Source organism: Rattus rattus, chromosome 1, assembly GCF_011064425.1.
Source record: "Rattus rattus isolate New Zealand chromosome 1, Rrattus_CSIRO_v1, whole genome shotgun sequence".
NCBI classification, from domain to species: Eukaryota; Metazoa; Chordata; class Mammalia; order Rodentia; family Muridae; genus Rattus; species Rattus rattus.
The window spans coordinates 5108983-5136666 of NC_046154.1; the positions used below are offsets into that span (position 1 = coordinate 5108983).

The 27684-nt window shown below is 47.8% G+C and overlaps 2 protein-coding genes across 3 annotated transcripts; one reads left to right on the forward strand and one right to left on the reverse strand.

Moving 5' to 3' along the window:
* Positions 1-218: 218 nt before the first annotated feature.
* On the reverse strand, positions 219-27684 carry Nadk (NAD kinase). Of its 2 annotated transcripts, XM_032893314.1 has the most exons (12): positions 27444-27684; positions 15059-15262; positions 12895-12978; positions 6984-7113; positions 5914-6022; positions 5712-5797; positions 4423-4525; positions 3754-3893; positions 3467-3566; positions 3231-3388; positions 2564-2646; positions 219-1902 (listed from the first exon to the last, which is right to left on the reverse strand). In XM_032893314.1, exons 2-12 carry the CDS (start codon positions 15235-15237, stop codon positions 1740-1742), a joined length of 1335 nt encoding a protein of 444 aa, XP_032749205.1. In that variant the 5' UTR covers positions 15238-15262; positions 27444-27684; the 3' UTR covers positions 219-1739. The 2 variants fall into 2 exon arrangements, with proteins under 2 accessions (XP_032749205.1, XP_032749213.1); XM_032893322.1 differs by lacking the exons at positions 12895-12978; positions 15059-15262; positions 27444-27684 and adding an exon at positions 7988-8453.
* On the forward strand, positions 11036-11630 carry LOC116891908 (ATP synthase subunit d, mitochondrial-like). The gene has a single exon (XM_032893333.1). The coding sequence runs from the start codon at positions 11082-11084 to the stop codon at positions 11565-11567; it is 486 nt and encodes a 161-aa protein (XP_032749224.1). The 5' UTR covers positions 11036-11081; the 3' UTR covers positions 11568-11630.

The following is a 27684-nucleotide window of genomic DNA, read 5'->3' on the forward strand; positions in this document are numbered from 1 at the left end:
TAGTCACCAATCTGTCCCAGTTTTGGGCACTACATGTGACCTCTTTGCAGAGGTGATTGTGTCCCGACTCTTAAGATACAATGTTGTATTGCTTTGAAGTGGGCCAGGTGCCCAACCCAGGGCCATGGTGCTATCAGTTAGGGTAAGGGTATCTCTTGTGGATAGGGTGACATCTGGAGATGTCCTTGACTTGAGCCAGAAGAAAGCTGCTACTTAACTCAGTTTTTTTAAAACAAGTTTATTTATTGAAAGAATCTGAAAATAGTAATAAGGCCTTCATTAACAATTAACAAAATTTTAAGATATTAACAATATGAAACATTAAGAATTTACGTGAAAATTCCATGTGTTTGAGATCAGTCTGGTGGCAGCTGCTTCTGTACTTGTCAACACTCGCTTTTTAGATGCATGGACTATGCTTCAGACCCTGCTCTCCTCTGGATCATAGCAGAGGCCTGCTGTGCGCAGTCACAGATGAACAGCACAGGTGAACCATGGGGATGAGCCACCATGGCTTAACAGCACTCAAGCCAGACCACTTGGGGCTGCACGGGTGCCCAGTAGGTCCGGACTTTAACAGGTAGAAGAAAGCTCAGAGTAGTCGGTTCTATAGCAGCTGACAAACCTTCCCTAGAAGCATGAGACAAAAGCCTGACTTCACCTGGAAAGCCAGTCAAAGAACAGGCAGTCCTCCCTACTCCTGCCGTAAGAGGTGAGCACAAAACTGAAAGCAGATACCTAGCTGAGGTGCCGGGGCCGACCACTGACCCCACAAAGGCTCCAGGGCCGGTGTGGCACTCACGTGCATTACTTGCACTACATACATGTGTTGCACACAGGCTCCATATGGCTGCCTCTCAGTTGCAAACCTAAGAAGGAGAGCAGGCCCACAAGCCTGAAGTCAATAGTGAGCTGGTCTCAAAACCCTTGTGGCCACTGTGTAAGGGAGGAGTGGCAGCACAGAGCCCTGTCCTGGATACAATGTAATCCTGGATACAATGTAAACACCAGACAACAGGCAGTCCCCTCTAAATCTTCACAAAGTGTGTACAAGAAAATATGTACATAATCACTTCAGAAAGTTTAAAATAACCTCTAAAAAGTGTATACAGGATTTAAAATGTCCCCAGGAGCTGCTGCCCTGATGTGTGAGGAATGTGAGGTTGCTGGATGGCTGTGCCAAGTGTTACCTCTGTCTGCTCTGGAAGGAGTCAGAGGTCTTGGGGCCAGACTCAGAGGGAACCGAGCCATCTCCAGAAACACAGGAAGCAAGCTTGCCTTGCCAACCCAGAGCAAAGCTGCCACGGGGAAAGGTACAGGCCCTGGGGGAAAGCACTGCAGTTAAAGGAAGATTTCTCGCTGAGACATTTATTTCAATATCAGAAGGAAGATCAAATCATTCTGACCCCCTCAGAATTTCAACAGACTGATTTATGGGAATTCCTGACCTAGAAATCTCAGGGGTACTTGGGGGCCCATGGGAGAGATGTAGGACACCCAGCCCAGTTCTCATTTTGCTTCTTTAAGAAATGAAAAAGAGATTTAAAAACATTAAAAAGCTGATCTGTTCTGCAAAAGGCAGACCCAAGCTCTCCCAGCAAGGCAGACAGGACATAGATGCCTGGTCAGCCATGTGGTTTGTCAAGGCCAGGTCAGCCAGAAGGCCAGCAAGAGAGCAAGAGAAAGAAGGCTCCCAAGGGCTTGAGGGCCTGATCGGGTTAGAAGCTGGGAAATGTAGTCTAGCTGTCCTCCTCATTCTGGTCCTCCTCATCTTCTGGAAAGTGAGCTTGCTTCTTTCGAACATTCCAGTGCAGACACTGAGCAAGGCTCTCGAACCAGTCACTCACAGGGTCACACACACAGATGGAGGGCAGTGGGTAGCAGGAGGTGGTGATGCTGATGCTTTGAAGGGAAAGAGAAATACGTTTGGGTAAGCCAAGTGCCTTTCCAAGTAACAAATGCTCTCCCTGTGACAAAGCTCTCTCCAGGGCCTCACTTTGTCTAAATGCAAGCAGCTAGTTTGGATAGCATAGGCACAGGCTCCGTCCCCGTTATCACTGTGCTGATGGCCTGACTCCAGGTCTCTGACTCCAAGGGATCTAGGCAACTTCTCCTGGAGGTGAGGCAGGATGGGGACTGGTGGAAAACCAGGCAAAGACATAGGCAGCTCTGCTGGCCCATTCTAGGTCTTGTGGTAGACCACACTTAGCTGCTGAGCAGCACACCCGTACATCCTGAAGATGCAGGGGCTATCTTGAATAGGTGCAGCTGGCTGTTTCTGAGCCTGTGCAGTGGTGGGCTCATGGCCAGCTGCGGACCATTCCCCTTTAGGCATTGCAGGTCGTAGGCAGCACCACAGCCTTACTGAAGGTGACTCACCCTATATGTAGGCTGAGACCAGTTCTGTCTTTCTGTATATAACAAGAACCAAGGAACAGGGCCTTGCTGCAAGCTTACTGCATTGTACATGACCATGCTTTTGGAACAAGCCACCCACTAGTGACTATTCCCACCTGATGGAAGACACGGATTCAGCCCATGCCCCAGACTTGCAGTTCCATACCTGTCTCCATGGCGAATTTCCTGTCTTTTCCGTCCATCAAAAGACACCCATGCCGTGTTCCTGGCTTCTGGTGACAGCATAATCTAAAGGGGAGGAGCAGAACAAAAGTGGGCTCCAGGCAGGAAGGGTGTGTTCCCAGGCCACTCTGAGCCCTTCAGAGTTCCTGCAGGGTACAGCTTTGGTCTCATTTTGGTGTTTAAGAATAGTCAAAACCTCCCACACATATGGTCACTAGAACTTATACTAGTAATTAGTTAACTAGCCTACGTGGCCTGGGATGGAGGGAGGGTAGAGAAAAATGAAGCTGACGGTGGGTACTTGGAAGTCTGCTAGAGACCAGGTCAGAGGCTTTGTGGAGCAAACCAATCAGGAGTCTTTCCTTACACGGACACACTTATTCCATGCCCTCCTAATGGGGACCATCCCCATTCTTTGCAACTCAGAGTCCTGCACAGAGGACTGGCCAGCTTTATGGGCCATCAGAGACCATGGACAGAAGCAAAGCTCTTCTGCCTTAGGTTCCAGGTACACTAACAGGTGGGGCTCACATGTGAGGGTGCTGGGAGGTGGACTTTGGAGGTGGCAGATACTAAGGTACAACTGTGTTCTGCTGGCCTAGGGTCAAAAGATTCACAGATCAGAGGAGACAAAGAGGGACTGCTCTGACCTTCAGCTCGACCCCTGCAGGGACCACGATAGGCCGGAATGACAGCGAGTGGGGGCAGATGGGTGTAACCATGATGGCCGGCACGTTGGGGTGGACCATGGAGGCCCCGGCTGCAGCTGCATAGGCTGTGCTGCCCGTCGGGGTGGACACGATCACTCCTGGCAGGGACAGGGTGTAGGCATCACTCTTGGGCCCATGTGGGGTTCTTGGGTCCCTAATTGCAACATGAGCCTTACCATCGCCCTGCACAGTGGTAATAAGGTGTCCATCCAGGTAGACATCAACGTTGGACAGGTATGAGGAAGGGCCTCTGTCAATCACCACTTCATTCAAGACCTGGAAGAGACGGAAGGCCATGGCGCTGTGCTCAGGGAGCGAGGTCATGGCTCGTGTGGCTGTCAGAAGCCCCGAAGGCTCACCACAAGTTCCTCAATCTGGTATCAGGGATTCCAGCCCGAGTTCACCCCACCCTAGTCCCCTCCTTGGGAGCTGAAGTTAGGTAGCTGGGGAATTTTCCACAGACCTGGTATTGCATAGCTTGTTTTCCGCCCTCTGTGTCCAGACCATTTTCACTGAGGCCGTTGTGGATGGCTGTCTTCTTGTCTCTGGGCTCTTTCACCACCCTGACCTTTAGCCGGCTCCTCAGGATAACAGCAGCATTCCCTGGGGTCAGCAGGGTCCAGCTCAGAGAGGCTGGGGCTACCTCCAAGGAAGCTGGAACCCTTCCCTTTCTAAGTCAGTGACCATCAGTGCCTTTCATGAAAGCCACCCTGAGCAGCCCATGCGCTGCTGGACTTCCCACTTAGTAAGGAGTGTTTAAAACATCTGAAATTTAGAAATTCCCAAATCTTGAAACTGTATCATTAATAAATATTTAAAAAAAAAAACAAAACTACCAAGGGGGCCAGAGACATGACTCAGTGGTTGAGAACATTGGCTGCTTTTAAAGAAGACCCAGTCTCAATTCCTAGTTCCCAAACATTGGGTAACAACTACCTGTAACTCCAGTCCCAGTGGACCCCAAAGCTCCATAGAAGTAGGTACACTCACGGTGCATAGACATACTTATGGGCAAAATACCCATACATATAAAATTGAAAAACAAACTAAACCCCACAGCAATAACAAAAATCTAATCAAGTAGGAGTGAAACTCTGAACTGTTTTGGGAGATCCAGGACGCTCCAACTTACCCTCTATCACCTGATTCACTTGGGATTGGAAGTTCTCAAAGTTGAATGGGGTCAGAAAGCCCAGGGATCCAAGGTGAAAGGCCATAACAGGAGGCACACTGCCCTGTGGGTGAGGAGACCAGGTGGCATCGCCGGACTGCCCAGGGACCACCGAACTGTCAATAGTTGCACATCTCAGGGATGGTGGGCGTGAGCCAAGCAAGAGGCAGAAGAGCCAAGAGTGAGGCAAGGCAGGGCATCTCCCAAAGCAATGAGAAATGGGTGGGAAGGGCCAAAAAGAAACAAAAGCAACAGGATCTGACCAGTTCACTGGTCACACAGCAAAGATCTGGCCAGTACCAGATACAAGGCTAAGACTGTGGCGACCATGCCCATAAGCTAGAAGGTAGGCAGACTTGACAGAGACCTGGGGGATGGAAGAGGAAAGTTGGAGATGGTTCAGGCCCCATCTAAATACAAGTGGGGCTGAGCATAAAACTAAGGTTCAAAGTGCAAGTTGCCTGTAGTAATTAGACAGAAACTTCTGCAGCAAAGCAGAGGTGACATCTTGCCAGAACCCCAACCCCACTCCATGCCCAGCTCCACATAGTTAGATGGGCTCAGCACTGGCATCTCACCAAGGGCCCTGTCCGCTTCCATCCCACTCCCTGTAGGCCATACCACTCTTCTAGCATACCATAGGTTAGGTCCTACCTTGCTGAGGGGGAGGCCAGAGGTCCCCTTGCTGCCCTTATCTGCCTGGGGTTTGATTTCTAGCCTACCTCTGCAGTGCCAGGTTTGCAGCCATGCGGTCACTCTCCAGGAAAGAGTCTCCCCACACTCTCTCCCTCCTCACCCTGACACAAGGGCACACCCACTCACCTCTACTCACCCAGAAGACCAGCTACTTGCATTATTTGCAAACCTGCCCTACTGCTAAAAATTGGACTAAAAAGAATTCCCACGTCCTTAGAGTCCGTGGCTCTCAGCCTTCCTAACGTGGTGACCCTTTACTACAGCTTCTCATGCTGTGCTGACCCCCAACCTTAACATTATTTTCGTTGCTACTTCATAACTGTAATTTTGCTGTTGTTACGAATCGAAGGTAAAGTATAAAGTATGAGGTGTGTGTGTTTCCGATGGTCCTGGGTGATCTCTGTGAAGATGCTGCCTTTGAATAAGAACACTAAGGACCTTGTTTGTGGCTTTCTGGTGTGGAGCTGCATGATGAGGAAGCAGGGTACTTACGCTGAAAGCAGCTCCTCACACTGGACTCAAAACCACCTCAACACCCCCAAGCATGGCCTTACCTGGAAAAGTGAGGAGGCATAGAGCAAGGTACCATCTCCTCCAAGGCATATGATGAAGTCTATCTGGTTGGAAATGTCATCATAATCTACAAGACAAACACAGAACTGTTGTCGCACAAACCCTTAGTGCCCAAGTGTGCAGACACCAACAGGGCAGAATCCTAATGGCTTCTGCCAGCTGAGAGGGCTCAAGTCAGCACACCTTCACGAAAAGTGCAGAACTTCTTCTTCACTGGTCCAAAGTTTTCATCACCCACTATAGCAGGGTCTTCCAGAACTTTCTTTTCCACATACACGATCATGTTGTTTTCCTGGAAGCAAAGAATGCATGGGAACCCCTGCATTGCCCATGAGGCCCTCACCAGTGCAGTCCAGGTCATGCTGGCTTTCCCACTTTGGGATCAGGTGGAAAGATGTTTTCTTGGCTTGCAAGTCATTCCCATGCTGCTCAGCCCCTCACAGTACAGTCAGGAACTCTGCGGCTCAGGGTGTCATAGAGACCTCTTCCAAAACAGGTGCTTTCTAACCCCAGTGGCTCTTGGTTTTGAGGGAGTTCCCAAAGTCATCTACTGAAGTGCAACATGATTTTGAGGTGCCACTTTAGTCTTCAATGTCCAGAGGTGGCACCTCTCGGGGGGTGATTAGGAGTTAAGCCATCAGGGTAGAGCCACACCACTGCACTCTTGTGGTTTTATGGGGAGAAGGAAAGGCCTGAAGGTATCTGCACACATATTTAAGAACAAAGGCTGTCCTGTGCCTGGGGGCTCTGCAGGGAAGGTGGCTGTCATCAGTTTTGGCACCTGGACCTTGCATCTTCAGAATCACAGGCTAAAATAACTCTCTCTTTCTTAAAACTTACCCAGACAGGGGAGATGTGTTATTGGCAACATCAAAAGGATCACGGTGAGGGTTTAGTGCTGCAACAGGACTCAGAAGGTAGTGTGCTGGAGGGTCTGAGGTCAGGAGGGCAAGTTCCTTGTCAACACGTGACACAGTATAGGGCTCTTGCCAGATGCAGCTCCTCCACCAGGGTTTCCCAGCCCCTAGCACTCCAGGCTAGCCTCCAGGCTGGCACTCCAGGCTGGCACTCCAGGCTGGCACTCCAGGCTGGCACTCCAGGCTGGCACTCAAGTACTTTTTAGAATGCTTCCGACAGCTAAGTAAAAGGCCTGTCAAGTCCTGGGTTCTGCCACCCTGGCCATGTCTCTTCCCAGAGCCAGAACAGGATGCATCAGCCCCAGAGCCTAGCAGACCCTATCCTGCTTGCCTTACCTCCATGAGGTATATGCAGAGCTCCTTGAAGGGCTGCAGTAAGCTGGCATCTCGGATCTTTTTGATAACAAGCACACTCTTGGGAGACTTGTTCCATGTCAACCGTTGGCTTGCAGGGTCCTGGATGTGCCTTTGGGGAGAGAAGAGAGCTCATACCAGCAGTTGTCTTTTCCTTGAGGAATATGGAAAAATAAAAAGAGCCAAAAACCAGAAACAAGTAAAAATGCATTGCCAACTGTATGCATAGAATCAGCAATGGTTCCCACCAGGGATGGCTGCCAGCCAGTCCGCAGCCACTTACCGGGAACACCAGGGTTCCAGAGCAACTGTCCTTAGCTACTAGTATACCCTGAAGACCCACCCTGCCCAGCCACTGTCCACATGGCTTTGGCCATATCCCCTTGGGCACCCTGCTTGCCAACGTTCAACAGGCCAGATCATGTGTGTTATGGTGGGGACAAAGATGGCATAAAGCAACAGAGGGGAAAGCCCAGGCTCCGTCAGCCCACAGAGGACATCTGTTCTTCACAGAACCTACAACAGTTGGTTTGAGGACTCTGTCCTGGGGTCTACTATGGACTATTTCCAGTCCCAGAACCCTTCAAAACATGTGTTTCCTTTGATGTACCTGGAGGGTGTATGGCTTCTCTATGCCACTGTATAAACTTAGCTGAGCCTTATTTATTAATTAAAAATCAACATAAGTATTAAGATTAATAATAATTATTAATTTTTTTGAGAGGTTCTCATTATGTGGCTTTGACCAGGCTAGTCTCAAATTCATAGAGATTTGCCTGCATTTGCCTCCTGAGTGCTGGGATGAAAGCTGTGACCTGGTACCATGCCTAGCCCAGTAAATCTTCATTTCTGAAGAACCTTTTTTCCTGTCCAACACAATCTCCCCAATTATGCAATGTGTTCTAACAGTCTGTGAGAACCCACAACCAACCTTCAAAATTATGACACTATTAAAAGCAGAGGTCACGAGTGATCAAAGCACTCACCTGTTCCTGGCATTTCTGGGAGGGGAGAGGCCGCTCATAGCTGCCTCTCTGAACCTCACCACCTGCCTGTAGTGCTCACGACTCCTGAGGCGCTCACTCTCCACCTTCTAGGAGATAGCAGGCATATCCCCAGCATTGCGGTGTTCCCTCTCTAGCAGACACACACAGCCCTGCCTGGCCACCATGCTCCTAGCTGTGTATTATACTGAGTTTAGTTTTTGTATCCTCAAAACTGAAAGCAAGATGTAAAAGACTTGTCAAGGTCCTATAGCAGTGTTCTCTAAACTATGAAAATCAAATAAACAAAAACAGAGACTCCCTTCTGACTACATGGCCCTTTTGCCTCATCATCTGGTTTAAAAATGAAAAACACAAGGTTAACTCTTAAGAGCAAAGAGGGCCAGTCTCAACTCCCTGCTCTTAAGGCAGGGCCAGGCCCCTAGCCTAGCAGGCCCCTGGCAGGGCAGTGTCCAAGCCCAGGAAAGAGAACTGGGAGCATGGAAAAGGCAGGCCCGCCCACAAGAGGCGGCCTCAGGCCACCTGCAGGTGAAAGGGCTGCAGGTGAAAGGAGATCACTCCCTGAACTTGCCAGGCTCTGGGTTCCAGAGAATGTGGGTGGATCACAGACCTCTGCCCCACCAGAGCTCCAAGCCCACACCCTGTACCCAGCAGTTTATCCTGCCCATGTGTGGGTTATGGCTCAGGCCCAGCCCATGACTCTTTCAGCCCCAAAGCTCAGTAGGGCTCAGCATGTGTCACCAGCATTTTATATGCAGGTCAAGCCCTCCCTGTGACCACAAACCAGCTCACCTTCCTGTTGTGTCATCTAAAGGGGAACGGTGACCATTCCAGGCAGGCTGAGATTCAGGTGCTATGTGGAGCTGACAAGCTCATGGCCTGTCAGAACCAGATGAGTGATCTGCCATGCTAGTCAAGGATGCATTACCACTGTGCCATACAACAGAGACTGACATCCTCACATATCCCCATAAGGAAATTACAGCCTCAAAGTAAAGTCTCTAATATGGGAACGGAATTCCTCCCAAGTCCTCCATGCTATCTTGGGAACACTTGGTGAATGGATAAAGCCCTCGCTTTGATGACATAGGCGGTGCTATGTCCCTACACTGACATAGAGGTATACAGACAGGTGACAGAACTCTACCTCAGAGCCCAGAGCAAATGGTCCCAGGCAGAGCAGAGAAAGACACCTGTCCTGGACCCTAACCCACAATCCTAAAGCCCCCTCACTTGGACTTTCTGACCTCAAAGAGTAGCTTGCAGGCCACTTTGTGTCCTGGCCTAAATAATTGGTATCTATGTAAAACTGGCTTTGAGGGGTTGGAGAGAGAGCTCAGCAGTTAGGAGTGCATACTCCTCCAGCACCTGGGAGTTAGGAGCGTATACTCCTCCAGTACCTGGGAGGCAGAAGCTGAATCTCTTTGAGGTCAGACGGATCTAACTAACAAGTCAAGTTCTAGGAGAGCCAGGTAACATAAAGAAACCATGACTTATAACTAAAAAAAAAAAAAAAAAAAAAAAGGAGGGGGTGGACACTGCTCTTGAAGAGGACCCATGTTTAGGTTCCAACACGCATATCTGGTATTACAATTGCCTATAATTCTAGTTCCAGGAAGTCTAAAAACCTTCTTCTGGCCTCCACAGGAAGTTTTTGCTTGTTTATAATATATATGTATTATACATTATATATATGTACTATAAACAAGAAAAAACTGGATGTTGGAGAGGCACTAGGTAAGTGGCAAGTGCTAAGCTGTACAGGAAGGGGCAGGAAGTAGTGGAGTGCCTAGAGTTCTAGGTGGTGGGGAGCTAGTGTGGGTCACATGTGGGACAGACAGTGACACAGTGGAGACTCATGGGAGACTGCTTGGTGTTGCTGCAATTATAGTTGCTGGACATATGGATAAGAGCGTACACACCGTGTCACGAACACTTGCTTCCAATGACACACATCTAGCAGCAGCACTAACTCATAACTAACCCTGCTCTGTGAGCTCACAGGCACAGAACATTTCTTTCAGAAGCACTGACACTAGCATTACAGCCCCAAGGGCGTAGGAACAGCATCATTACTGGGATTTATACCAACCCGCAGCCAAGTTTGAAGTTTAAAACCAGTTCCTTGGATGGCCTGGAGGTGGCAGAAAAGCAATGATGCTGTCCTCTCAAAGAGGAAGCTTAGAGCAAGGGGTTTCAGCCACCATTTTGGGGCTTACATATCAGATATCCTGTCTATCAGATATTTATACTGTAATTCATGACACTAGGAAAATTAGTTATGAAGTAACAATGAAATAATTTTATGGTTGGATGTCCGCACAACATGAGGAAGTGTATTAAAGAGGTAGCAGCATAAGGAAGTAGGAGACCCACTACTTAGAGGTCACACATAGCCTTGGTCAGGTCTATAATCCAGACCCTGGATGCACAGATAACAACAGTCTCTAGTCAGGGGCAGAAAAAGCCAAACAAAAACAAAAACCAAAGGTGAAGAAATGAGGTGCTCCTGTGCATTTCCTTACTTAGCTACTTACTGATTTAGTGTGCGCGTGTCTGTTACAACGCGACTGTGGAAGTATGACTGTTCTTTCCTTCCACCACGTGCGTTTTCCACTCAGGCTGTCAGGCTTGGCAGTGAGTGCCCTTACTCACTGAGATATTGCTGGCCCTGACATTATAATTTTTTTTTGTTGCTTTTCTCTTTTTCTCTTTTCTTTTCCTTTCCTTTTTTTTTTTTTTTTTTCCTTCCTTCCTTCCTTCCTTCCTTCCTTCCTTCCTTCCTTCCTTCCTTCTTCCTTTCCTTCCCTTCCTTCCCTTTTCTTTTTCTTTTTCTTTTCTTTTCTTTTCTTTTCTTCTCTTTTCTTTTCTTTTCTTTTCTTTTCTTTTCTTTTCGAGAAAGGGTTTCTCTGCATATGTACCCATGGTCTGTAGTCTGTAGAGCAGACTGACCTGGAACTCAAGGGATCTGTCTACTTCTGCCTCCTAAACCCTGAGGGCTGTGATTAAAGATGTGAGCCTCAGCTGCTGGAGACAGCGAGACAGCGCTCCGTCGGGGGTCGGTGAAGTATCCAAGATGGCTGGGCGCAAACTTGCTCTAAAAACCATCGATTGGGTATCTTTTGTGGAGATCATGCCCCAAAACCAGAAGGCAATTGGAAACGCTCTGAAGTCCTGGGATGAGACCCTCCACACCAGGCTGGCTAGTCTGTCTGAGAAACCACCAGCGATTGACTGGGCTTACTACAGGGCCAATGTGGACAAGGCTGGCTTGGTGGATGATTTTGAAAAGAAGTATAATGCTCTGAAGATCCCTGTGCCTGAGGATAAATACACAGCCCTAGTGGACGCCAAGGAGGAGGAGGATGTGAAGAACTGTGCCCAGTTCGTGTCTGGATCTCAGGCTAGGATCCAGGAGTATGAGAAGCAGCTGGAGAAAATAAAGAGCATGATTCCCTTTGACCAGATGACCATTGATGACTTGAATGAGATCTTCCCTGAAACCAAGCTGGACAAGAAGAAGTACCCATACTGGCCCCACCAGCCCATCGAGAACCTGTGAAGCAGCCCAGGAGGGAGCCCTGGCTGACTTGAAATAAAACATTTACATAGTCTTAAAAAAAAAGATGTGGGGTTGGGGATTTAGCTCAGTGGTAGAGCGCTTGCCTAGCAAGCACAAGGCCCTGGTTCAGTCCCCAGCTCCAAAAAAAAAAAAAAAAAGAAAAAAAAAAAAAAAAGATGTGAGCCTCTAGTGTCTAGCTACCATTCTGAACTGCTAGTATCAACACACCTGAAAGATTTTTTTTTTTTTGTTCCCATGACAAAACACAGCTAGATCCTGTGGAGAACACAAGGCAAACATTTATTCTTTTGGAAATATCCAATGCTAACCAGAATTTGGGTTGACAGAGATATTGATCAGGTGTAACCCAGTAAGGTCTCAGGAAGCTTGCATTCCAAGGCATTGTCCTGGCCAGTGACAGGGTTGTGAGGAGCACACAGGATGGAATGTAGCCAGTGGTAGAGTGCGTGCCTGTCACAGGCAAGTCCCGGTCCCATTTCTAGCATGGCAAACCCATTGTTCACACATACACATGAATAAAGAGAAGCATCTTTCAAGCAACTAAAATCAGGTTAAAAAACATTAAATTCATACTGCTACACCTGGTACTACTGTTAGAATGTAATTCTCATCATTAGAAATAGAAAATTGGAACTGGAGCGATGGCTCAGTGGTTAAGAGCACTGGTTACTCGTCCAGAGGTCCTGAGTTCAGTTCCTAGCAACCACACAGTGGCTCACAACCATCTACAGTGGGATCTGATGCCCTCTTTTCCTGTTTTGTCATGCAAGCATACATGTGCAGAATGCTCCTATGTATGTATACATACATACATACATACATACATACATACATACATACATACGTACGTACATCTTTATAAGAAGGAAAAAAACAGAGCACTAGGTAACTCAGACTGACCCTATTTAACCTGTGTAGATAGGAACAGTCAAGGAACCAGTGCCCATGTGGCCACAGCCCTCAGCTCACCATTGCTTTTCTTTCTCCCTGGATTATGTTTTTGTTTTTCAGACGGAGTCTGACTCTAGGCAGTCATCTTACTAATAGCTCAAGCTGGTTCAGATTGGAGATCCTCCTGCCTCAAACTGAGTGCCATAGTATAGGTATATACCAAAACAGAAATTTGCCCTCTGCCTCTGGAAGCCATGGGAGAAACCACCAACTGAATGTCTCCACTTAGGAGACACTTAGGAGACAGACGGTTTCTGAAAGATACCTGCTTGGCTTTTGTTTTAAACAACTCAGAACTTTGCAACCCCATAATACTTCCAAGGAACACCCCTCCCCCCAATTCTGGTACACTCACATGATGGTCTGGGGGTTCTGCAGCACGCAGGCTTTTGGTCCAAACGTTGTCACTGGGCACGGCCCATGGAGAGAGCGGGTTCTCCTGTGAAGCACAGTGGGGATTGGTGTCAAAGTAGATGGAGACAGGAATCAAAACAAACATGGCCCCATCAGACTCCAAGAAACCTAAATGACAGTAGCTTCATCATCACTGGCATTCACAGGGAAGGCCCAGAAGATCCTGCCCTGGTCTAGGATGCTGTGCTGGAGCTCACTACTGCCCAGGTTCCCTGTGGCAGTAATGAGGCATGAAAGCTGACCTGGACAGGCTCCCGTGGACACTGATCCCAAATCAGAGGAGGCACAAGTCTAGTAAGAGCCAGGAAAACACGGGTCTGGCATGAGCCTGGCATGAGCCCAGGACCCAAGGCAGCACCTCTCAGCAGGTCTGTAGGCTATAATCGGGAGTCGGGACCTGGCACCACCCTGAATAATCTAGATGAACATTCTAGCAGAAATATTTGCTCTGGAGCACATATGTCTATAACACAGATACCAATCGAGCAACCCAGTCTTCCCTCCTGAAAAGTGACCCAGCCAGTTGACATCCAAACTAAGGCTCCCTGCTGCCTGCCCTGACCAGAGACAGCAGCGGCCAGGCTTCCTACACCTCTGGGGAATTAGGGCAAAGACCAAGACAGTACTGTGGTTGTTCATCTCGGGACACTCACTCCTCTTAGCCCAAGAGAACAACACCGAGTTAGTAGTCTTCGAACTTGCTTGCCCCTTCACTGCCTGTCTCCACATCCAGTCCTCCAATCCCGATGACGCAGATGAAAGTCTGCCCTGCCCCTGGGCGAGCAGGCAGTGTCCAGGGTCATGGAGCCTGGCCAGCTTGGCCAGCTGACAAGAGAGAAGTCTGGGTGTTGCAGGCCTTTCTCAACTAAAGAAGTGCTAGAGTTTTACATAAAGCTTTTCCTTTTTTTTCTTTTTTATAACAGGCCTCCCAATATGGCCCAGCTTGGCCTTCCGCTTGTGATCCTCCTGCCTCAGCCTTTTAAGTACTAAGATTGCAAGTGTGAATCACTCACTAAGCCTGGGTTAATTACATAAGCCTTTAAAAGGTTATACAGAACATCACACATATCGACTTGTGTAGGACTTAAGGGAACCAGGCAGGAAACGCAGGGCTTGCAGAAAACAGGAGTCGGCACCAGCACCAGCACCCTCCATCCTCCTTGAAGGATCGTTGCATGGGCAAACCTGCTTGTACACTCACTGCTCTAGGACATCAGCCACCAGCCTCAGAAGCTGCTCTGACCCATGGCCACTCTCACAAGTCCACCATCCCCACAAAAACCAGAAACTCAGGCAATTATGTCCTAAGTTGGTAGGGCACAAACATAGTGGTGAAGGCATAGGCAACAGAGGCCACACTGTGATTATCTGTGTACACAGGGCAAAGGTATTGGTTCTACTGGAGCCACCTCTCACAGAGAGACCTTTCTACATACAACTGCAGCAGCCCCTGTCCCTCCACTGCTAAGTGGGAGCTCTGTGAGATCACTCTCTCTCATGGGAAAGACTGCCCACTGTCACATCTCATAGGTGTGACCCTGATTCTGGAGTCGGTGTCAGTCTCTGGCAAGCTTCCATCAAGACTCAGAGTGGTTATTGTTCCCAGGAATGAGAGCACCTCCTGATGTCAGTGGAGCCCCGTGCTTATCAGGTGAGCGTCCCTTGAGGCTTTATGAAGTAGCAGAGAAGGCAGTGCCCTACAGCGTGCACATGAGACTCTGTCCTCGTGTGAGGAGCAGAGGCCTCTAGGCCACAACAGTGCTTTGCTCCACCAGCACTTACTTTACTCAACCGTTCTTCCTATCTGCTCACCCCCAATGCAGCATGGCTCTGCTGGGTGGTTCTGTGCTGAGGCAGAAAGGAAAACATGGTGTGGCCTGTACTTCGTACATGCCAGTGGGTAACAAGTGTCCACCACAAGTCTCGTGGACAGTGCTTGATCCCTCTGCTAAGGTCAGCACCACATGGGCAGTGCCAAGCCCCACCCTGTGGGCGAAACTCACACTAAGCAATGATGATCTACACTGATATAAGCTGTGTCCTCTGTAAGAATCGTAACATGTCCCTCTTAGCATGAGAGGAAAAGAGAACACTCCTGGTCCTACCTGAACTCCTTGGTGCTGCCCAGGGCAGGTGAGGCTGATAGGCTCCGAGACTTGGCCCGGCCCCGGATGGGGTGATTGTAGCTCCAGGTCTCATCCCCATGGCATGCTGAACAGTTGTAGGAGGCTGAGTCAGGATTCAGCTCCTTACTCAGGTTCATCTTTTCTTGTTCCATTTCCATAGTTGATATGAAAAAAACACTGGTGCTTTAATTTGATAAAATAAAGCAAGTTACATATATGAGCAGCAATAACAGACATTCAGTGCTGTCCCAGGAAGGGTTGGGTGTGATATCTGCCTCTCACAACAAGTTCTTCCAGACCTGCCCAGTGGAAGGAGGGGAAGATTCCTGAGGCCACTCCCCTCCCTGAAGGTATATAAACAGTGAACTCGGCCAGTTAGACTGTGGTGGTACGCCTTCCTATAAGTAGCAATAAATTCACTCCTGTACTTGGTTGTCATTTGTCACTGCTATCTGTATCTGGGTAAAAAGAAAACAGACTCCCTAAGAAAAGTTGCAACAGGAAAAAAACTGCCAGGTTTCCATTTTCCAGAGTTTTCGAAAATAGGCTATTTTCACCTTTAACATAGTTAAGAACAGGCTGGAGAGATGGCTGAGCAGTTAGAGCATGGACTCCTTTTCCAGAGGTCCTGAGTTCATTTCCCAGCAACCACATGGTGGCTCACAACCATCTGTAATGAAATCTGATGCCTTCTGGTGTGTCTGAAGACAGCTACAGTGTACTTACATATATAAAATAAATAAAATCTTTTTTAAAAATTAAGAACTCACAATCCTTCCTGCTGTCATCCACCACCCCCACCCCCCACCCCCGTTTTAGAGACTGAATCCGGGGCTCAGCACATTCTAGCTATGCCCAAGATACAATCTCACACCTCACTCTGAACCATCTTAAGATGTAAGGAAAAAAAAAGCCAATGCAGAATGCTAGCGTTTCCACCACAAACCAGATAAGAGAGTCCCTGGAAGGCTGGACACAGAGCCCCTGAGCAGTCTTTATAGCAAACGAGTAAGATCAAACGTAAAGTTGTGGCGTGGACAACGGTACAGTAACACACTTTTCAATCTCTAACAGTGGAAGAATGCAGGTTATGCACCACAAAGCCAACGAGCTCAGTCCAGTAGATGGAAGTTATCAGAACTGAGCTATAATAACTCCCAAGAACTTCAGCTCCCAAATGAAGATTCGCAGTTCTGACCATGGCTCAATAAGATCCGGGAAAGACAAAGGAATGGAGGGGAAAAAGCCAATTCTCCCAGCCAGCTTGAGACCAAAGCCCATGGTTAGCATGGGAAGCCACATGGGAAACATCCAGGCAGTAAAACCAGGTAAACACAAAGTTTATTTAGTTCCTAGAACTGAGCTGGATTTCCTAAGGATGAATAGAAGAACTAACAAAGCTGGGAAACAATACAATGAGCGCAGCAGTAGTCAGGCGAGGCAGCACAAGCCTTTACTCCCAGCTCTTGGGAGACAGTGACAATCAGATCTGTCAGCTCCAGGCCAGCCAGGCTACAGTTAGACTCCTGTCTCTTACACAAAGGAAGAAAGAAGGCTAGGCAGGTTGAGAACGCTCATGAACCCAGGAGGCAGAGGCAGGCAAATCTCTGAGTTTGAGGTCAGCCTGATCTACAGAGAGAATTCCAGGACAGCCAAAGTTACAGAATAGATACCGTGTCTCCATAAAAAAACAAACATAAACCAACCAACAAACAAGACCAGCAGAGACACACAGAGCCCTGGGAATTCCAGTTCAGACAGGGCTACATTTTATCTGTCTCAGAAACAAAACAAATCAAAAAAACAACCAGGAAAAAGAAGAAACACAAAAGGCAGTCTAGAGAGAAACTCTAATAAACTGGTTTGAGTTAAGGGACTGACACACTGTGCCCTGGTTTCTTTCCTGTCCCTGCTGTGATATAACACTGACCAAAAGCCACTGGAGAGGGACAGACTGACTTGGCTTACACAGCCAGGTCACAGTCTGTCCCTGAGGAACATCATGGCAGGAACCTGTAAAAACCCTGGAGGAAAGCTGCTCACTGGCCTTCTCTAGTGCTCAGCTAGCTTCTTTAGATAACACCCAGGGGGCTGGAGAGATGGCTCAGCGGTTAAGAGCACTGGCTGCTCTTCCAGAGGTCCTGAGTTCAATTCCCAGCAACCACATGGTGGCTCACAACCATCTGCAACACAATCTGATTCCCTCTTCTGGTGTGTCTGAAGAGAGTGACACAGTACTCACTTACATAAAATAAATAAAATCTTAAAAAAAAAATAGACAACACCCGGGAATACCTGCCTAGTTACGGTGCTACCCACAATGGGCTGATCCCCCACATCGATAATCAGACAATCTTTCCTGTATCCATAGAGCAACCTGATAAGTCCTTTGAGACTAGGCTGTGTCAAGTGAATGCTAACTAGGACACACTGACAACTTCTTTGGGGGGTGGGTGAGGCTGTTTTTGAGGTAGGTCTCATGTAGTCCCAGCTGACCTCACACATTACTATGTAGATAAGGATGATTTTCCTGGGTACTGGGACTACAGGTGTTTACTCCATGCTGTGTTGCACTGAGAACCGTATCAAGGTGACTTTTAAAAATGTCTTTAAGAGTTACCTTATTTTAGGTGTGTATGTCCGCACTACATGTATGTACGCCACGTGTGTGGCTAACACTAGCAGAAGTCAGACACAGGGCACTGGATCCTCTGGAACTGGAGTTACAGATGGCTGTGAGCCACCTATCCATACTTCTCACCCTCTGCCCCCATCCTAAACTCTCCAGCCCAGGGTTCTCTTCCCTTCTCTCAGTCTCTGATTCCTGCATGAGAGACATTTTGGCTACTTGCCCTCCTGGATGGCTGGCGCACGCTTGCTCATGTGCGCGCTCTCTCTCTCTCTCTCTGTCTCTCTCTCTGTCTCTCTCTCTCTCTCCTGGCCTTCAGGTCTGCTGGCCATGTTCAGTCTGGACCCTTCCAGACGCCCTCTGGCTGTTCTCTCCCTTATTTCTACAATAAAATCCTTCTCAATGCACCTCGGAGAGGTCATGGCCTCATTTTCATCACCTTCGCAGCTCAGGCTGTCCTCTCACCTTCACTGACCCTGCTGCTTCTGGGTCCAAGTGCTGGGATCACAAGTGTAAGGTGATTCCTGCCCACACCCTCCCCACTCACCCCCAAATAGGGTTTTTCTGTGTAACAGTCCTGGCTGTCCTGGAACTAACTCTAAAACACACACACACACACACACACACACACACACACACACACACACACACACACCCCAGGCTGGCCTTGAAATCACAGAGAGATCCACCTGCACCCTGAGAATAACGGTTTGTGCTATGCTGCCTGGACTGATTTTTTTTTTTTTTTTAAGTTTAAAAGTGGGCCAGTGAAGTGCACATGGGCATGCATGTGCAGCTGCCAGTAAAAACCAGAAGGATTTGGATTCCTTAGAGCTGTAGTCAGTTACAGGTGATTGTAGCCAGGTGTGGGTGCTGGGAACCAAATTCTGGTCCTCTAAAAGAGCAGCTTTTGCTCTTAACTACTGAGGCATTTCTCTAGCCCAAGGGAATTGTAAGGAAGGCGCCTTCAGGGAGCTTGGCGTAGTGTTGCATAGCTGAAATCCTAGCCTAGTGAGCTAAGGCAGAATAGCAGAATAAGGGGAATAATAAATTCAAGGTCAGTCTGCTTTACATGGGCGACTATAAAAATGAAACCTCCAGAAAGAATTGTGGTAGAAGGAAAGAGAGTCATAATTTCAGGCCCAGTGCTTTGCTGTGGCCAGTGACAACCCCAGACTTCAGGAAGCCTATAATGGGGCAAGACAAAACAAACCAACAAAAATACAAATCAAGGGCTGGCGAGATCAGTCAGCACTGACTGCTCTTCCCGAGGACCAGAGTTCAATTCCCAGCACCAATAAGGCTGTCTGTAACTCCAGTTCCAGGGGAGTTGACACCCTCACACAGACACACATACATGCAAAACACCAATGCCCATAAAAAATAAAAATAAAAAGGAGGGGGTGTGTAGGCTAGTGAGACTAGTTCAGCAGGTGAGGTGGCCATCACCAAGGCTGACAATCTTAAGTTCAGTCTCTGGCATCTACAGCAGGGAAAGAGAGAAATGACTATTGAAAGCCCCACCCCCATAACACACACACACTTAACCACCACCATCATGCTTTCCTGCTGAGGACCACTGATATAAAAATGTCCCCAATAGTGGCCTAGATGGAGAGTATGCTACAAGCAACACTCAACATAATCCATTCTTAATAAGGAAATCACTATACAGCAAATAGAGAACACACAGTGTCAAAAAACTAACATTTTTCCATTGAAGAAGAGAAGCAGCTGGGCCTGGTGGCTTGCACCTTTAATCCAGCAGCAGGGAGGCAGAGGTAGGAGGATCTCTGAGTTAGAGATCTGATCTACACAAAGAAACACTGTCTTGCAGAAAGAAAGAAAGAAAGAAAGAAAGAAAGAAAGAAAGAAAGAAAGAAAGGAAGGAAGGAAGGAAGGAAGGAGGAAGGAAGGAAGGAAGGAAAGAAAGAAAGAGAGAAAAGAAAGGAAGGAAGTTAGTGTAAATCCCAGATGAAACCGTGCTGTGGTCCAAATGCTCCCCCTACCTCCAGCAGTCATGGGGACCGAACCCCACCATTCGAGCAAATCCTCTACTGCTGGGGGCACAGCACAAAGGTCCCTGCTCCCACAGGTCTCTAGAGAAACTAGGAATGTTAAACACACAGGACTCTCTTTCCAATGGGAAAGATGAAAAACCTGTTCTTCCATCCAGAAAAGCTGAGAATTGGACGTGATTAACAGCTGGTGATCTGCATTATCCATTGGGCCAGGACATATCGAGCTCCTACAACCAGGACCAGAAGTCGCTAATGGCCAACTGACCCCTCCACTATTTATAAGGCTGAGACCAGGCCAGACCCTCAGGCCCCTAAGCTAGTGCAGGTAGTGTATCTCTAAAACCTGCGTTCTTTGAAGAAATGGCATTACCCTGAGTTGAGTTTCCATGCATTTACACTTCCTTTGCATCTGGGATTGTATTACACCTTTTCCAAATTATACTGGGCTTAAATAACATCAGGGAATAACCTGCCTGTTCTTACACTCCCTGGGGTCTGATTCAGGTCAACAAGTCAGTCTGCCCAGGTTTTCATTCTGACCTCTTCACGAGGGATGAATGTGCACCAGCAGGGACCCTCTCCACTACTGAGCTATACCCATACCACAGCTGATTTAGTTTTTTGAGACAATCTCTGTCACCCACATAGCATCTTGAACTTGTGATCTTCCTGCCTCAGCCTCTAAAGTAGCTTGGATAACAGACCTGCAACCACCAGGCCCAGTGACACGCTTGAAGCTATCATGACCCCTTAACTACCACTGTGATTATTTGGAGAAGGGTTTCTGAGGAAATGAATCACAGGGTGGGGCCCTGATGTTCATTAGTGCCATCCCCACCCCCACTCCCGACACACGAGGTTTTTCCGTGTAGCCCTGGCTGTCCTGGAACTTGCTCTGTAGACTAGACTGGCCTCTGCCCACTCCCTGGTTCATTAGTGCCTTTTAAAGAAGTATTAGAGATCTCCCTCCATTTTCAGACCTGCCCACCATGAGCAGCACAGAAATGCTGGGAAGAGTTCTCCACAGTGAGCTGGGCTTCAGTCCCCTACTTCAAACAACCCAGTCTGTGATATTTTGTTACAGCAGCCCAGACAGCTAGGACCTGTGACCTTGGACAAGTCTATGGAGCCCATGCTAAGGTCAAAGGTGAGAGAATAGATGCGGTTCTTACCCTGGCTACATTTTACAATAACCAGAGAACTTTATCTATTTTTTTATTTTTTTATTTTTTTTTTTTTTAAAAAGGCTGAGGATGTAGCCCAGAAGTAGTATGCTTACCTAGCACAAGGCTGCTGCTCAATTCCAGTATCAAACAGAGCAGATGGTCCAGAGATAGACATCAACCACTGTGAATGTATGTGTGTGTGTGTGTCTGTGTGTGTGTGTGTGTGGTGTGAGTGTACAGCTATCCCTCGGAGGTACACCCTAGCCTAGCCTAAGGGTCTTGACAAAGATGCTGAGGTAATTCAATAAAGAACCTTCAGGTAGTAACAGATGGACAGTCAGTCAAAAAGACTGAAAACTGAACTATTTCCTCTTATCACATACACAAGTAGACTACAGACCTGTAAGCGCCAACTGTCTTTAGAAGTGTTAGAAAAAGGCAGATCATGATGCCTTTAAAATCTTTTCCTGTGTGTGGTGTTGGGGTATAAACCTAAGACTTCAAACCTGCTACATAAGTACTTTACTACTGAGCTATTCTCCCAACCCATTATGTGTGTTTATTTTTGCCTTTTTGGCTTTCTGTGCAGTCCTGGCCACCACTGGACTCCGAGATCTGGCCTCTAGAGCACTGGCACTAAAGCATCCACCTCCAAGGCCTTGCTTTTTATCTTTCCTAAAAACAGGGTCTCACCCTGTAATCCAGTCTCTAGCCTCGTGATCTTCCTGTCCTCTTGTCCCTGCCTCCCTAGTACCTAGGACTACAGGCCTATGCTGCCATGTTTTTTGCTGTTTGTATGACACTTTTAAGAAAATGAGAAGACATGCATATACTAACATGCATATACTAACATGCATATACTAACATGCATATACTAACTACTAACGGATTATTTTTCTGGAGATAAGGCTTCACTGTATAGTTCTTCATCCTTCCCCCACCCCCAGCCAGATGCCCAAGTCTTAGTCTCGAAGGGATCAGGCCATTCCTGGACACTGACATTCAAGTGTGAGATCTGAGTTCAATCCTTTGGACCCACACTACAGAAGAGAACCAACTCCTTTGGACCTCCACGGACAGGCTGTGTACATCTGACCCCATCCTTGTACACTACACATCAGTAAACAAGGCCTGTGGGGGTTCTGTGCGATGCCAACCTCCTCACCCTACCTTGTTAGGTCATCGCGGGGCAGAGCGATTGGTTTGTCAAGATGCCAATTATCACATAAAGACTGTGTGTACGAGGAGCAAGTGTCCACACCAGCATTCGACAGGGTAGAAAATGACATCATGCATATTACAGGTGCCACAGGCATCTCTCAAGTCAGGGCAGAAAGGACCCCACAGTGACAAGCAGAATGTGGCTAGACTCATGTATGCCCTTGTCCTTTGTCCTGGTCATTAGGTTAGACAGACCCTGGTACATGCTATACGTAGCCTATGTCCAAGTGACTGGAAGAAATGAACTGTTGGGTCTCCCAGGCTCTAGCTTTGTGTTTGCCGGAGAAAGAGATGGAAAGAACATGTAGAAGGCAGGATTCAAGACCATCCTGCCATGCAAACACATTGTGCGGGTGGATTATGGTGCCATTTCACAGGAGAGGAGACTAAGACTCCAGACCATGGCCAGAATGAAAGTGCAGAGGAAGGATCATCAAGAGAACATGGTCGTTGCCAGGCAACTGTGGGGCAGAACAGACAAAATGCTAACAGCATCACCTTATTTTGTGCCCACTAGAGTTGAACTTCTAGTTTCTCAAGGCAAGAGAGAGTGGCCACCACCTAGGCTCTCAGGTACCAATCCACACTTGGAGCTTTTAAAAAAACAGATTAAGACTTGAGAGATGGCTCAGCGGTTTAGAGCACTGACTGCTCTGCCAGAGGTCTGGAGTTCAATTCTCAGCAACCACATAGTGGCTCACAACCATCTATAATGAAATCCGATGCCCTCTTCTGGTGTGTTTGAAGACAGTTACAGTGTACTTATATAAATAAAATAAGCAAACCTTTAAAAAAAAATTATTTTTATGTGTATGCAGTTCCTATAGGCACCAGAAGAGGGTGCTGGATGCTTTGGAATTAAAGTTTACAACTGTTAGCAGCCACATAGGTGCAGAGACAAGCCCATTTCCCCTACAAGAGCAACAAGTGCTATTAACCATGACTCATCTATCCACGCCCCAAGCCTTTTCTTTTTAAATTATAGTTGTCGGGGGTGGAGGAATGCCTTTAATCCTGGCACTTTAATCCCGGAACCGAGAGGAAGGACAGCCTAGTCTACATAGTGAGTTGCAGGCCATTCAAAGTTACATAGTGAAACTTTTGTTTCAAAATATAAAGAGCCAGGTGGTGGTCTTTAATCCTAGCACTTGGAAGGCAGATGGATCTCTGAGCCTTTGAGGCCAACCTGGATTACTTACAGCAAGGGTCACACTGAAAAACCCTATTTCAGAACAGAAATAACAACACAGAAAAACCCTGCCTCAAAATAAAAACAAAGAAACAATAACAAAAACAAAAAAATAAATGAATAAAAAAAGAAGCCAGGCCTAGTGTGCACAGTGAGCTCCGGGACAGCCAGAGCTACACACACACACACACACACACACACACACACACAAAGCCAGGAAATCGTGGTGCAAGCCTTTAATCCCAGTACTTGGGAAAGCAGAAGCAGGTGGCTCTCTAAACTGAGGTCAGCCTGAACTACAAATTGAGTTCTAGGACAGCCAGGAAAACACAGAGAGACCCTGATTTGAAACACACACCATCCCTGCCCCCCAAAAAAATAAATTTAGGGAGGAAAAAATAAGTAAATAAACAGACACATTTACTTATGGGTTTGTGCACACATACTCGCTTGCACCCCTTAATCTGCATGTGGCAGTCAGAGGATAGCTCTTAAATCCTTTCCCTCCTTTACCCTGAGGCTCCCTGGGATTGAATTCGAGTTATTGGAACTAACCATCATTCTTTTTTTTTTTTTTTTTTTAATTCTGTAGCCTTTTGTCCCCAACCTTTCTCTAGGTCATTCTTGCAAACAAGGTCTAGAAAGGGATATGGAGGGGCTGGAGGGATGGCTCACAACCATCTGTAATGGGATGGGATGCTCTCTTCTGCTGTATCTGAAGAGTGCAACAGTGTCCTTACATACATAAAATAAGTCTTTAAAAGAAGGGAAGTGGAAACTATGGCTAGGCAAGGTTATATATGCTGAGGCAGCAGGTGGGGGTGGGTGCACTTAGCTAAACCTGGTGCAATTTGTTGTTGTTGAATAGCCCTGGCTGGCCTGGAAAAGCATTATGGAGTATGCATCAAGAACTTATAAATGTAGCCAGAAAGACATCAATATTGAAATAGGTCAATAAACTCATGTACAACAGGAACCAAAGACAGGCAGGGACACACACACAGAGCCCCACAAGAGACTTAATACAAACAAGTTCAACTTCATGTGAGCTTCGCAGGAGAATCATACATGAGAAGTAAAGCCAGGCAGGCACGTCGGTACGCACCTGTGACCCAAGGACTCAGCATGCAGAGGTAGGACTGCAATCTGTGCTACTAAAGTCTGAGTCTTTAAAAATAGAAGGAATGAAGGAAGAAATGGGCGGGAGAGAAAAAAAAAAAGAAAGAAAAGGAAGGAAAATTAGTGAGAGTAACAGGGAAATGGTTAACTTCATTAGTTAATACCAAGCTGGAAAAGTTTCAAGTTCTTGTTTTGTGAGACAGTGTTGCTATATCGACCCTACTGGTATCATAGTGAGCCACAATGGCCAGGTTTAGTGATTACCTAATACCTACTTCATTTCTACAAATAAATGATATCCAAGCTAGCAGACAGGTGGGAGGGGGGAGTGTGCTGTTACTGGAAAGTTCTAAGGAATGGTATTGCAGAACCCATCTATCTGGTGGTGGAAGTGCTTCACGGACCTGAAGGAACCATTCTGGTCTAGGAGGCTAAGTGGTCGGGTGTTGCCACATTTTCTACTGCACCATGGAGGGCAGCCTCCATGGATCAGAATATAGGACAGTGATAAGGTAAGCAACAATCACAAGAATAAGAATGGCTTCTTGGGGTTGAAAGTGACACTCCTTCAGGAGGGCCAGAGTCCTATGGGAACTGTAAGCAGATCTCATAAGTCCTAGAAAGTGGAGCCTGAGATCACAGCCCGCAGTCCACCCTCTTGTCCTCCCAAGGCACCTCCTCACAGTGTTGAGCATTTTGAACAGCTCTCTGGCTTTCTTGCTGCTACACCAGAAAGCAGACAGGGGTGGAGTGGTGGCTCAGTGGTTAAGAGCACTGGCTGCTCTTCCAGAGGTCCTGAGTTTAATTCCCAGTAACCACATGGTGGCTCGCAACCATCTGTAATGGGATCTGATGCCCTCTTCTGGTGTGTCTGAAGACAGCTACAGTGTACTCACACATACATAAAATAAATAAAAGTCTTTTAAAAAAAAGAAAGAAAATGGAGGTGAATCCATTTCTACCACCTAAGGGACTGGAGAGAAGCCTCGACAGTTAAGAGGCTTTTGTTGCTCCTAGAGAACTTGAGTTTCCTTCCAAGGACCCAGGGATCTGACACCCTCTTCCTGCTTCCAAGGCACCCGTACTCTGTGCAATAATAACCACACACACAGACACACATGCGTACACATAAACTCAAAATAAAATAAATCTTTAAAAGAGTGGTGGTGTAAGTCTTTAATCCTAGCACTCAGGAGGCAGAGGCAAGGGATCCCTGAGTTCAAGGGCAGCCTAGTCTACAGAGTGAGTTTTGGGCCAGAGAAACCCTGACTGGAACTCCATCCTCCAGCCCACAAAAAAAAAAAAAAAAGGACTGAAAAAGAGCTCAGAAGTCACAGTGCTTACATAGACAAAGCCTTGGGCTTCATCCTAACATCACATTAAAACAAGAAAAAGCTCAACTGGATATGGTTGGTTCATGCCTGTTAATCCCAACATGCAGAGATACACACAGGACAAGAAGTTCAGAGTCGCCCTTGGCTACACAGGGAATTAGAAATCAGCTTGGCATACATGAGGTTATGTCTAAAAACAAATGACCAGAGAGATGGCTCAGCAGGTAAAGGCACTTACTGCCAAGCCTAATGTCTTGACTTTAATCCAGGGAACACACAGTAGAAGGAGAAAACCAACTCTTGGAAGTTCTTCCACACATGAGCAGTAGCGAGTGTGTGTCCATTCCCATTAAAAAAAAAAAAGGAAAAGAAAAGCCACTCGCTTCTCTCCATTCTCCAAGTGAAGCCTAGAGAACTAATGTTCATTTAAGTACTGCTGTTTTATCTGCTAGCCATGTCTACCCAAAGGGAGAGGTGTGAGATGGATTGCGGCTAAGTGGGACACGATCTGGGCTGGATCTGTAACACTTCAAACAAGATGAAAAGGGAAAAAGGAAGAAAACAGCAGTCCCAGCGATTGTTTTCAATAAATAAATCTACAAAGGAGAAAAAGCAGAAGCATCCCGAGATGCCACCTCCAAAATGAAGCTACTTGGTCAGACTGTATATTGGCACCTGTCGCTGTCCCAGAGTCCAAGATGGGTTGTATAAGTCACAGTGAAGTGTCTGCTGAGGACAAATATACTAAACTCCAAAGGACGGGTCACTAAAGGCTCAGAAGAGCTATGTTGAGAGGGAAGGTCAGATGTTTTTAATTAACTAAGGCAAGGATACCAGCGTCGGGCCCGTGGAAACCGACAGTGATACATAAAATAAATGAGTATAAGTTTGAAAAACATTCTTCTCAAGAGCCAAGCCAAACGAATAAGTTTTGTACTGGAACAGAGCGTGTTCCCAAACAAAAAAGGAAAAAACAATTTGCTATTCAGAATCACAGCCAGGAGAAAGCCTATTGCTTGGGAGAGCTAGGAAGAGACGCCTGATCTTTGCCAAGGAAAGACGGGCCCTGGAACTGAGCTGGGCGCGCCCTATTCGCACAACTAAGAAACCTGCCAGAGGCCAAGACAAGCGGCCTGTGAGTGTGATATCATGAGAGGCAGCTGCCTCTAGGAACATCTCCATGGACTCTTCAGGACTTTGGAAGTTTCTGGCAAGTACTGGATACTAAGTTTACGATGGGATCTTGGAGAATTTCACACCCCGACTGCTTTACACAACGCTTGGTTCACTACTTTGCACTAGCTTTGGCTTCTGAAGTTTTGCATGCCAAGGCCTCTCCTGCTTGCTAAGGCCCCATTGGAAGACCAATGAAGCTGAGTCGGCTGCGGTGCTGCACGCTGAACTGGCCAGGAACAGATCGGCGGCCTACCTGGCTTCTCCCAGGACCCGAACCTCTGACTGGTCCCCAGACCCATTCCCGGACCTGAACCTCAGACCTGTCCCCTGGGCTCGTTCCCGAGACCACACGTCATCCTGGCCACAACCCACATTCGGACGCAGGGAGGCGCGTCAGTGCCACCAGCACCCGGCCTCGGGCAGGTGGGCAGGGCCGGCGCGGTGACCCGGTCTCCACGGGTCCCGGCAAGTGACGCCCGGCAGAGGGCGACCCCAGGCCCCGCACTCACCGTCGGCTGCCGCGCGCCCGCGTGGACGTCTACATGCTGGGCCGAGCCAGCGGTCCCTGCTGCCCTACTGCTACCTGGCTCTCAGCGACCCAGCCGCCCGCCACCCCATGGCCGCTCGGTCCAGAGGCCGGCACCACCAAGCAGAGCTGCGCCGCGGATGTCAGTGCGCAAGCGCAGCCCGCACGCATGCGCAGTAGAGCACGTGGGGGGGGTAGCGCGGCGCACCGCACCTACACAAGAC

Coding starts and splice junctions, on each gene's coding strand:
- Nadk (XM_032893314.1), bottom strand. CDS start 15,237: ATGGAAATGGAACAAGAAAAGATGAACCTGAGTAAGGAGCTGAATCCT. Junction 4,526..5,711: donor ATGCCTCCTCACTTTTCCAG/GTAAGGCCATGC, acceptor CCTCACCCACAG/GGCAGTGTGCCTCCTGTTAT. Junction 3,389..3,466: donor TACCACTGTGCAGGGCGATG/GTAAGGCTCATG, acceptor TGTCCCTGCCAG/GAGTGATCGTGTCCACCCCG.
- LOC116891908 (XM_032893333.1), top strand. CDS start 11,082: ATGGCTGGGCGCAAACTTGCTCTAAAAACCATCGATTGGGTATCTTTT.